Source organism: Danio aesculapii, chromosome 23 (assembly GCF_903798145.1).
Source record: "Danio aesculapii chromosome 23, fDanAes4.1, whole genome shotgun sequence".
Taxonomy (NCBI): Eukaryota; Metazoa; Chordata; class Actinopteri; order Cypriniformes; family Danionidae; genus Danio; species Danio aesculapii.
The window spans coordinates 35,964,462-35,977,315 of NC_079457.1; the positions used below are offsets into that span (position 1 = coordinate 35,964,462).

The following is a 12,854-nucleotide window of genomic DNA, read 5'->3' on the forward strand; positions in this document are numbered from 1 at the left end:
TAACTAGACCTTATTTACACTCGACATTGCCTCGGTGACCAAACACTAGTAACTCCACTACAAACATCAGATCATTTCCTTCTCTCTCTCAACATCCACATTACTCCTGAGCCGCCACACACTCCTACTCTAGTTGCCTTTCGCAGAAACCTACACTCTCTGTCACCCAACAGACTATCCACCATTGTTTCTAACTCTCTTCCTCCATCTTGCAAACTCTCTGCACTTGATACGAACAGTGCAACTGATACACTCTGCTCCACGCTAACATCATGTCTAGACAGACTATGCCCTCTGACATCCAGACCAACCCGAGCCAGTCCTCCTGCACCCTGGCTCTCTGATGTTCTCCGTGAGCATCGCTCAAAACTTCGGGCTGCTGAGAGAAGCTGGCGAAAAACAAAAAATCCTGAACAGCTCATAACATACCAAACTCTTCTGTCTTCTTTCTCGACTGAGGTTACTTCTGCAAAGCAGACATACTTCCGTCAGAAAGTCAACAGTGCCACCAATCCTCGCTTGCTTTTTAAAACATTTTCCTCCCTCCTTCACCCTCCTCCTCCACCCGCATCCTCCACACTCACTACTGATGACTTTGCTACATTCTTTTGCACCAAAACTGCAAAAATCAGTGCTCAATTTGCTGCACCTACAACAAACACGCAAGATACACCACCAACACCACACACACTCACCTCTTTCTCCCAGCTCTCTGAGTCTGAGGTGTCCAATCTCATGCTATCAAGCCATGCAACCACCTGTCCGCTAGATCCCATTCCCTCTCATCTCCTGCAAGCCATTTCTCCTGCAGTCATACCAACACTGACTCACATAATTAACACATCTCTTGACTCTGGTCTATTCCCTACTTCATTTAAGCAGGCTAGGGTAACCCCTCTGCTAAAGAAACCCAACCTGGATCAAACGCTACTTGAAAACTACCGACCAGTATCCCTGCTTCCATTCATGGCCAAGATTTTGGAGAAAGTAGTGTTCAATCAAGTCCTAGACTTTCTTACTCAAAACAACCTCATGGACAAAAAGCAATCTGGCTTTAAGAAAGGCCACTCAACTGAGACTGCCCTGCTCTCGGTCGTGGAGGACCTCAGACTGGCTAAAGCAGACTCTAAATCATCTGTCCTCATCTTGCTGGATTTATCAGCTGCTTTTGACACTGTAAACCACCAGATCCTGCTATCTACGCTTGAGTCACTGGGCGTCACAGGCACTGTTATTCAATGGTTCAGTTCCTACCTCTCGGACAGGTCATTCAGGGTGTCGTGGAGGGGAGAGGTGTCCAACCTACAGCATCTATACACTGGGGTACCTCAGGGCTCTGTGCTTGGACCACTTCTCTTCTCTATCTACACGGCATCTTTAGGAACAGTCATCCAGAAACATGGTTTTTTCCTACCACTGCTATGCTGATGACACCCAGCTATACCTCTCTTTCCACCCTGATGATCCCTCGGTTCCAGCTCGCATTTCAGCCTGCCTGTCAGACATTTCACTCTGGATGAAAGATCATCATCTCCAGCTTAACCTCATGAAAACGGAAATGCTTGAAGTTTCTGCCAACCCGACTCTTCACCATAACTTTTCAATCCAGATGGATGGAGCAACCATCACTGCATCCAAAATGGTAAAAAAGCCTTGGAGTTACGATTGATGACCAACTGAACTTCTCTGACCACATTTCTAGAACTGCCCGATCTTGCAGATTCGCACTCTACAACATCAGAAAGGTCCGACCCTTCCTATCTGAACATACAGCTCAACTCATTGTTCAAGCTCTTGTCCTCTCCAAACTGGACTATTGCAACTCTCTGCTAGCCGGGCTACCAGCTAGTTCTATCAAACCTCTTCAGCTGCTTCAGAACGCAGCAGCACGAGTGGTCTTTGATGAACCCAAAAGAGCACATGTCACTCCGCTACTCACCCGTTTGCACTGGCTTCCAGTTGCTGCCCGCATCAAATTCAAAGCTCTGATGTTTGCTTACAAAGTGACCTCTAGCTGTGCTCCTTCGTATCTGCTCTCACTTCTGCAGATATATGTGCCCTCCAGAAACTTGCGTTCTGTGAATGAACGTCGCCTCGTTGTTCCATCCCAAAGAGGGAAGAAATCACTTTTCCGAACTCTCACATTCAATCTGCCCAGTTGGTGGAATGAACTCCCTAACTACATCAGAACAGTCACTTGCTGTCTTCAAGAAACGACTAAAAACGCAACTGTTTAGTCTCCACTTTTCCTCCTAATCTGCAATTGCCTCTCTGGCTATACCACTAACTGAGCCCTCTTTCTCTCTCTCTCTCTCTCTCTCTCTAAAAAAAAAAAAAAAAAAAAAAAAAAAAAAATTTCTACTAATGTTTTGCTTCTTAGACTTTTACACGCCTGAAACTTGTCTATAGCCCTTGTTCACTGCTGCTCTTATAGTTGTGTAAATTGCTTCCTTGTCCTCATTTGTAAGTCGCTTTGGATAAAAGCGTCTGCTAAATGACTAAATGTAAATGTAAATGAAAAATGTGCGCATTAACATGTAAATAATCAAAAAACTAAATCAAATATAATTTGTCATTTTAATAAATCCTTAAGTGATCCTTTCAACAGAAGGTTAGGCTATAATATTTATAGGAATAATAAAAAATATATATGTAAAACTACAACAAAAATAAATGCAAAGTAATACAGATCTTGCTTACACAGCAGGAGTCACATATATGCACTGACCTCACCGTCTATATGTTTAGTAAAAGTTAAGCTGTAAAGCAGGGGTGCCCAAACTTCGTCTTAGAGGGCCGGGTGTCCTGCAAAATTTAGTTCCAACCTCAATCAGATAAACCTAGCTAATCAAGCCCTTAAGCCAAGGTCACACTGGACTTTTCGCCCCATAGACATACGCACGTGAATGCGTCAGACCGGTGTTCTGTCGATTGTCAGATTTGTCAGATTGTCCTACCTCCCATTCAAAAAATAGGTAGCACATTTTAATGACGCATTATACTACCCATCAGATTTTGCTACCAGTGTACTTTTTAATGTGGAGCAGTGTGATAGGAAACTGTAATATCACCCTAACCTACCTAATCCCTAACTCCAACCTCAGAACTATTCAAATATACAGTGCTGGTAGCATAATCTGATGGGTAGGATAAAATGTCAGGACACCGGAAACTCAAGCTCATGCAACAGTTCGCTGCATTGCAAAGTTAAGCTTGGTGAACTCTAACTTGCAAAATCCCACATCATGTGACTGTGTGAGACCAACTGAATATCAAAACATGACCTCTCGGGACAGAAAATTTAAATATAGACTAATCGCTCGCTTTTTAAAATCATCTTGTTTAATACTGCCACTTTTTGCAGCGCCGTACAACAGAATTTGGCACGCACAAACTCTACTGTGACCGTGGCATTACTAGACTTTCTAGAAACATCCTTGCAGGTGTGTTAAGGCAAGTTGGAGCTAAAATCACAGACACCGGTCCTCCAGGACTGAGTTTGGACACCCCTACTGTAAAATAAAGTTCAGTATATTAGCAATAAAGTTGCTAATATAATGATGATAAAATAAGAGACTCCAACCACTCATCTTTTGATTCATCATGCAGCTCAAAGAATTATGGGTAGAATCCCTCTATAATCTATACTGGTTCATGAACACAGTTCCACAGATGATCCAATATGAACATAAAATCCAGGACAGATTGGCTCAGTGAATGTGGTCTGAACTGTGTGGATGAGGCGCATTGTATCAGAGACACTGTAGAAGGACAGAATTCCTGCACTGTGATCCACATACACTCCTACTTTACTGCTGATGGTCTTTACAGGGAGATCAATCTTTATGTTATTGTGTCTGAATGAGTATCTGGATGGACAACAAATCAGACTCCAGGATTGATCATTATGTCCAAATCCACATTCATAATCTCCATTATCCCGGCTGATGCTCTTATATGACACTGATATAAACACACATCCACTCCACTCGATCTCCCAGTAACAGCATCCACACACACTCTCTCTACACAACACTTGCCACAGCTCTTCAAATCTGTCTGGATGATCAGGATACAACCGGAATTTGCCAGTGCGAGTAACCACTCTGTTGTTTTCTGATAGATAGAGGTATTTATTCACGGTGTTCAGATCCAGAGTGAACTGCTGAGAATCTGATGGAGAGAAAACAAAGCTGAATAAGGAATTATGAATCAGTTTGATGTTTTAATGTAACTGAACTCTTCATTTTCAGTGTATCTGCTTTGTCTCAGTTCATGTCCATTCCTACAAAAGAGGTTTAAGCCAAATTGTGCTATTTTGGTGACTGTCACTTTAAATTCAAATGAGATTGTGCTCCCAGTCTTCCTTTCAAAAACAAGACTAGCATCCAATGCTAATGAGGGAGAGATCATGACTAATGAACAGGCTTTCCCCCTCAGATGACGTACAGAGGGAGAATGTCCCCTTTAACCTAGCCAATTATTTTCTTTTAGTGACATAACTAAGAATTTATAGATGATGAAATATATAATTTGTCTTCCCCTAAACAAAAAAAAGTGCTTTTTTGATTTTCAGTCCCAAAACAGCTAGCTTTGACTCTCACAACTCAAAAAATTTGCTTCTGCTTGTTGCATATTGGCAACATATTGTACATGTTGCATATTGGCATTATGTGTCTTAATTTGGGGTTAAATACAAATAAATACAAAGAGTTCTAAAGCAGGATAAAAAATGTGGTTCATTTACTTTGTATTTTGTAAGTTACTTACTTGGAATAACACATTTATGGAAATGGGATCTCTTTAAAAAGAAGTCATAAACTTAAGAAAGCTTGTTGAAAAGTGTATAAACAGCTGATATATTTGAACATGAAAATTCTGGGAAAACTCTGGGAATGCCATGAGAACAAGGAAAATCAGAAAAGACAAGATAACTTTGTCTTTTATGGGACAGCGAAGTCAGCCTGAGAAACATCAGTAGAGAGCGAGTAAAAAGGTACAGGATCATCTTATTGAATATCCTGATCTTGATCTGGGCAGACTCAAAAGCAATCTGAATCTCCCAATCAAAGAGCTTTGAGAAAGAGATCCCCTGAAAAAGCAAGGCTAGTTGTGTTCTGTTTTAACCAAGTGGAAGGATAAGTAAGAGATTCTATAGAAATTAAGGGCAAAGAAAGCCGTAAGGGCAGCCATGGCCTAATGTTTCGAAATTTAAATCTATGGTCAAAAGGTTACAGATTCGATTCCCGGCACCTTCGGGGATTGTAGGTGGGGGAGTGAATAATAAGCAATCTCTTCCACCCTCAATACCACAGATGAGGTGATTCCCCAAGCAAAGCACTGAATCCCCAACAGCTCCCCAAGCAGCCCACTGTTACAGGTGTGTGTGACCCAAAGTCCTTTTCAAGGAAAGTCTATTCACTCAGCTGCAATATTTGCAGCACATCGAGGCAGTTCATCCAAGATCAAGTCCTATCTCGACAGGCAAGACACTTGACAGACAAATCACACCAGGAAACACACTAGCACATGACAGGATAGGATAAGACCAATCTGAACGGGACTAGAGAGCTGACAAAATGAAGGTTAAGTGAGGCATCACAGTATCTAATAAACCTGCAAAAGAAAATTCAGCAGGTAAATAAAGATATGCAAATACATGTAGAGTGATTGCTAATTGTGAGCACCTAAGACAGCTAAGACAGAATGAAAAGTGCTCAAAACATCTGAAACAAAGAAAGGAAGTTCCTTATAGTAAAATTTTATGAACTATCAAATTTAGTCCTAGGTATTATTATAATTTACAAGTAACTACTACTACTAGCGGTGTTGCCATTGATATTACTACGTAAAGCTTTTGCAAAAATATACTTGAAGTTGTACTGAAATATACTGAATAAACTAAACTTGAAGCGTCCTTATTTTGATAACGGCAGATATCTTGTGCAAATCATCATTCACATGATCAGTTATAAAACTCTTCTATCATGGTTTTATTCTCCTTCCACATGAAGAACATTTTCTGTTTATTTTCTTAGTAACTTACATTGTAAGAAGTCATTCCTGTTTTTGGTGATAGTGCTGGTGAGTTTAACTGTGGAAACCAACAAACATGAACAGTGTAAATATGTCTAGAGAACAATACTTTTTTAATATGATGTTGTACATCACAATAATAGATGATGGAGGACTAATTTCTAAGAGCAGATTAATCGACCGACTTTACCTCGGTCAGTGATCTTCTTGATCTGCTCTTTGCAGTAATACTCCACTTTGACTTTCAGCCGATGCACAGATTCTCTCAGGCCATCAAACGTTAATATAGAACTGAAGGAAGCATCTGTAGTTTCAGGAGGAACTGAGAGAGACTGGAAACTCTACAGAAAACAGAAATCAAACATATTGCCTCTTAACCTTACAGAATAACCAGTTGCTGACAGAAAGCCCGTCAACTGCCAATTCTGCTCTCATTAACTATTTCTCTGGGATTTTCCTGTCATTGCAGGATCTTCAAGTCCACAATGATGCTGTTCTTCTGGATCTGTTACCTGCAGGAAATGGATGTGATCCTGTGTGTGTGAAAGCTGTTCCAGCTCAGCGTCTCTTCTCCTCAGACGATCAATCTCCTGCTCCAGTCGCTCCATCAGTCCTTCAGCTTCACTCACTGCAGTCTTATGCTGATCTCTGATCATCTGTGTAAGCTCAGAGCATCGTCTCTCAATGGAGCGGATGAGCTCAGTAAAGATTTTCTCAGTGTCCTCCACTGCTGTCTGTGCAGAACGCTGTTAAACACATCACAATCACACAGCCTGTGAGACACTGAGCTTCAGTGAGACTCAAACTTCTCTTCTTCACCAGACTTACCTTGTGAGACTCCACAGCCTCTCTCAGCCGCAGAAGATCTTTCTGTCTCTGCAGAACTCTCTGCTGGAGCTTCATCTGCATCTCCTTCAGCTCTTTCTGGAGGACAAACCAACATCAGCAAACAACTGTCACCAAACCAGTATATAAAGATTATGTGGTGCACTGAATATAGATCTATTATAGTATAATCAAACCTGTTCAAACCACATTCATAGTTTGATGAATGAGTGAATATTCATTCATTCTCCTTCTTAGGGCCTAGTCCTTTTATCCATCAGGGGTTGCCACAGCAAATGACCCGCCAACTTATCCAGTGTATGTTTTACACTGTGGATGCCCTTCCAGCTACAACCCAGCACTGTGAAACATCACACACATACACTATAGCCAAATTAGTTTATTCAATTCACCTATAGTGCATGTGTTTGGACTGTGGGGGAAACTGGAGCACCTGCAGGAAACCCACGCAGACATGAGGAGAACATGCATACTACACTCAGAAACGTCAACTGGCCCAGGCAGGGCTCAAACCGGGAACCTTCTTGCTGTGAGGCGACAGTGCTAACCACTGAGCCACGATGTCGCCATAATTGAATATTAATCAGTATTAAGTTTCTTAGAGAGGAAATTCATCTCTATATTTTTGAGTTTGTAAATTAAAGTAGATATAAAAAGACAGTGCTGCTGTTGTGACTCACATTTCTAGGAAATTAGAAAGGTGAGTGTTGATAAAATATGATAATTTACTCAAATTTTGTTCATAACTTTTATGATTATATGTCAATTGTGTAGGACAGCAGATCTTTTGAAACATGTTTCAGCCTGTGACAGATTAAAATCAAAACGCAATGGTTCTCATGTCACAATCACATGAAAAAAAATATCACAACATCAAGATACAGGATGTGACATTCACCATATTTGATTTGTAATGTGAATATATGAGTTGATCAATTCATTCATTTGATTTAAAAAAATTCAATGGAAAATGTTTGTAATTATGGCAGCACCGTGGCTCATTGGTTTCCTCAGAGCAAGAAAGTCGCTGGTTCGAGTCCTGGCTGGGCTAGTTGGCATTTCTGTGTGGAGTTTGCATGTTCAGACTTTGAGTAGGTTTCCTCTGGGTGCTCCAGTTTCCCCCACAGTCCAAGGACATGCGCTATAGGTGAATTGAATAAAATAAATTGGCCATAGTGTATGGGTGTTTCCCAGTACTGGGAAGAGCTTCCGCTGCGTAAAACATATGCTGGGTAAGTCGGCGGATCATTTCGCTGTGGCGACTCCTGATGAATAAAGGGTCTAAGCTGAAGGAAAATTTATGCATGTATATAACTTTTGCTGCTAGTGGGTGCATATTCACAACAAGCAAAAGCATATTTTGATGACACCATCATCAAGTGTTGTATCATAAGAGTTGTGCTCTTTACTATATCCTATGGGACTCCTGCAGAAATCATGTTCATGGATGAACTGAAGTATTCAAAACTTTTTATCATGATAGTATGAAGCAGAGGTAATAGGCCATTTTTGTGTCTATGAATGCTAGATGCAGTGCTCAGGAAGGTTTTTTTTTTTTAAAGTACAGAACAGACCACAAAGTTATCCGGCCACTGAGTGCTTGTAAACAGTAACTTGCAATGCTTGCTCCGCCATCAAGTTCTTCTGATTGGTCCACTGCTTTGGAAATGACGCCGGTTGAGTGGCGCTGCCTGTAAATGTTTAAATTCTTTTAACTTGACATGGTGTCTAAAAAACATGGCGCTCATGTGCACTTTAAAAGGCACGAGACACAAGAATAATGGTATTATATACATATTTGTCTGTCCAGTGCATGTTTAAATTGAAAAACACCTTCTGTGTGAATAATCCCTAAGGGTGAAAGCCATTAAAGCAAAATGAGAGAACTGGAGCAATTGCTGATGAGAGACAAGTGTGATGTGGCACGATAGCAGTGGAGCTTTTCACTGCTTTCAGTTTTTCCAGTTGTGATCAGATGGAGAAGCAGTGCTGTTTTATCATACTAAATACATTTTAAGGTTCTGTTATAATGCTGCCCCATGCAGTTTAACACACCACCACACCATGTTAAAATGTTTTTGGTGTCAAAGATGTCTCCTACTCATGTTTAATGACTACCATCCTACATCTGACTCGATTGCCTTGCTATGCAGCATCCACGTTTGCAACCAATTGCTCCGCAGAGAAGGCATTACCCACATTCATTTGGCCCTCGCCAAACTGTACAAAAAGGAAAAATACATACTAATGCTGTTCATAGACCTTAGCTCAGAATTATTGTGAAGCTGTTCGATCTGAACCTCCCACTGCAACTGCATCTTCAATATCAGGGCTTTGTGCTCAGTGCACTGCTCTTCTCTTGTGATTTGCAAATGTATCACAACACAAGACAAAAAAAAAATATGTACATAATATGATTGTGGTAGATCTCATTATCAAGAACCATAAGTAATCATATATTCAGTGGAGAGTGCCAAATTTCTCTGTGCTCATTTTAATACCAGCTACATCTGTAAAAAGCCCAGAAGGATCTATAATTCCTGCAAAGACTTAGGCAAGTCCATTTCCCACTCTCCTCCTGAGTATATTTTGCAGAGAGACAGCAGTATACTGCTGCAAAACCGCATGGAATCTTATCTTTTCAGGTCAGATCTGTGCCACTTTCTTATGTAGTCTTAAATCAGACACAGATCTGATGTTCTGCAATGCGCCCGCAGTGTGAACGGTTATGTCGGATTTCATGTGACCTTTACATAATCTTCGAGCGACATGCGTCATCATTCAGTGCTGCAAACATCATCTACTCCTCAGCAGCATAGTAGAATGGCACACATGGTGATTACCACATAAAGTTGGTTGTTCATGTTGAAAAAGATTTTGAAGGCAAAACTGTTGCTTGTTAACCAGGGGCGTTGCTAGACCCATTTTACTGGGGCACGTGCCCCAGTAAACATTGCCAGTGCCCCAGTAAATGCTTTGAGATATCAATTACTTGCAAGTGTATTTATTAAGAGTGGTAATTCCGAAATAAAGACGTTACTCTCTATATTCAACTGAATCAACGCTGGTGAAAGCAATGTAGTTTAATCAAAAAGCAAACTGATGCATCTCTGCATGTGTGCAGAAGAAAAAATTAAACCCGCGCGCCTCACACACACCTCCTGCTAGACGCACTGCTCTTCTCCCAGTGCAATTCCCAGTTGTTAACACGCATGCCGAAAAAACACCCGCTGCTCACGCTCCGCTCATGAGTTGCAAAACCGGCATTAAGAGTCTTTTATGCAGTCGACAAAACTAAAGTTTAAATAAAATGATGGTGATCTTTACTATGCATGCTTTCTCATAGATTTTTTTTTTGTATGAAGCAAGTTACGAGTCAGGGAGGTAAAACTTAATAAACCTAATTCTCTCCCGCGTGTCAAGTCTAAAACAACAGATAATTCTATCATTCTATCAAACATCTTATTTTGTATTCAATAGAATTGTCTATATAATATCATTCAAATGAAATTAATATTCATACAAAAGATTTTTTAAATGATTATTTTCCAGTTACATTTAGGATTAATTATTTAAAATAATAATTGTATAACAATATTAATACTTTTATTTATTTATAATACATATTTTTGTGCATATATATATATATATATATATATATATATATATATATATATATATATATATATTTTTTTTTTTTTTTTTTTTTTTTTTTTGAGGGGGACGTGCCCCAGTAGAGGTCTATCAACGCCCTGTTGTTAACTAATCTGGTTAACGATTGAGGCACGGGTTGATCGCGGAGCTTAAATCGTTGTGGGTGTTGTGGATAGAGGATCCGAGTGCAAAGGAGGAGGAACTTTCTCTCCGAGAGAAAAATAGGCAGGTGCTCAAACCCCCCTTCTGCACGTGTTTGTTGTTTATAACGAAGTAAAATTAAATAACTCTGCAAACAGAGATAAAGCAACTCTGCCTTCACAGTTCAGTCTGCAGCTGCTCATTAACCCTTTATGAGTTCACTACACCACTGGTCAGAGCGCCACGCGCCGCGCTTGCCATAAATCACAAATTATCAGTGTTTTTAATCACAACACTTATATTAGGTCTCAAATGGTGAAATACACATTAGTAGTAGCAGATCAACCCTTAACAGTTCATGAAATACATCACGGTTGTCTGAAAAGAGCATGATCTGACAACCTGCTTACTTCATACAGTATACACATTGTGTGCATAATTGGACATTTTGTGCTGTCTATCTGTACTTTTGCGCATGCGGGTCAGTTTAGGAACAGCCATGCAAAAAAATCAGATCTGAGAAAAAATCAGATTTGAGCACTAAGCCTGGCAGTGTGAACGTAGCCTATGTGCACTATTAGAACACCTCCTGGTTGCAATCTCACTGTGCCTTGAACACATACTGTATTCCACAGTACCTTGTTTTCAGTTTTGTTATTTTTTTATGTATCTCCCTGCTTTTTATGTACTGTAGCATCAGGGTTGTTTCCCTATGTATCGCTTCAGATATCTCATCTCATTTTCTTCCACTTATCTGGGGCCAGGTTGCAGAGGCAGCAGTTTCAGGAGAGAACCCCAGACTACCCAAGGGGATACTGAGAAGTTGCTCTTCCCCTGGCTGGACAAGCCTGGAACACCTCCCTTGGTAGGCATCCAAATGAGATGCTCAAGCCACCTTAACTCTCTTCTCTCGAAGTGGAGGAGCAGTGGGTCTACTCTGAGTTCCTCCCAGGTGAAAGAGCTCGCTTAAGATATATGACAGAAATTACATTAAAGTGTGACTTTACTAGCCTACATGAACCCGATTAGTTTTTTTTTTTTTACTTTTATGCTACCTACAAATCTTTTTTAAAGACATTTTGTACTGTATTTAGGGTATATATTAAAATAAATGAAACAAACTGTTCAAAACAGATTTTGAATGACGTGATCGTGCATAAATGGTTTAAAATTTTGAGCAAACAATTCTTTTCAGTCCATACCTGTTTCTCTGTCCTCTGTGCTGCGGATGACACAGTTGTGTGGTTTTTATGGTTATAGATGGTTTTACGGCAGATCATGTCCTGCAGTCGTTCAGTGGCATCAATCATTTTGTGTGGCTTACAAGAGTGAAACTCCTCATGACGCTCAAAATGAGTTCGACAGTAAGATTCCAGACACACCAGGCAGGATTTGATGGCTTTGTACTTTCGTTTAGTACAGACATCACACTGCACATCTCCAGCTCCAGCATAACAGTCAGCAGCAGGTCTGGTCTTCTTCAGTTTCTCCACCATTTCTGCCAGAATGGTGTTTTTAGCTAAAGCAGGTCTTGGCCTGAAGGTTTCTCTACACTGAGGGCAGCTGTAGACTCTCTTCTCCTCTTCCTGATCCCAACAGCCTGTAATGCAGCTCTTACAGTAACTGTGTCCACAGGGAATAGTCACCGGGTCCTTCAAGAGATCCAGACACACAGGACATGTGAACTCTTCTTGAAAAATTCTAGCTTCTGCCATTTTACGGTGAGAATTCAGAGACGCAATCACAGCAGTGAAATCAAGCGTCAGTTTTACTTTTCCAGAAGTCAGGCCCTAAAACAGCTTCCTGCCTTTGTGTTTGAGTCCTGTGTAAAATACTTTCACTTTCATTTTCCTGCTGTGTTCATGTGCTCTCTTTAAATTAAAGCTGAACATCATTTCTAGTTTCAAGCCGAGGTGTAAAAAGGATGTTTTTAGAAGTACAAAAATCTACATACTAGTACTCAAGTAAAAATACAAATGTTTCACACCACTTTAAATACTTGCAAACCCCAAAGCCATTTTTAAAGTACCTTGCAGATATCCAGATGGAATATTTTATGCCCTTCACCCGCTTAACTTCCTTCCACCTCGTTTCCTCGGATGTACGTCTTTGATTACAATACACTACTAGCAGAACATCTGAATGGGTTTAATTGGAATGCCCTAAACCTTTGAGCA

The 12,854-nt window shown here is 40.5% G+C and overlaps 1 protein-coding gene across 1 annotated transcript; it reads right to left on the reverse strand.

The window, feature by feature from the left end:
* Positions 1-3,552: 3,552 nt before the first annotated feature.
* Positions 3,553-12,444, reverse strand: LOC130217319 (tripartite motif-containing protein 16-like). The gene is made up of 6 exons (XM_056449409.1): positions 11,880-12,444; positions 6,865-6,960; positions 6,549-6,782; positions 6,227-6,377; positions 6,047-6,094; positions 3,553-4,173 (listed from the first exon to the last, which is right to left on the reverse strand). The coding sequence occupies exons 1-6, from the start codon at positions 12,390-12,392 to the stop codon at positions 3,653-3,655; spliced, it is 1,563 nt and encodes a 520-aa protein (XP_056305384.1). The 5' UTR covers positions 12,393-12,444; the 3' UTR covers positions 3,553-3,652.
* Between the last annotated feature and the right edge of the window lie 410 nt (positions 12,445-12,854).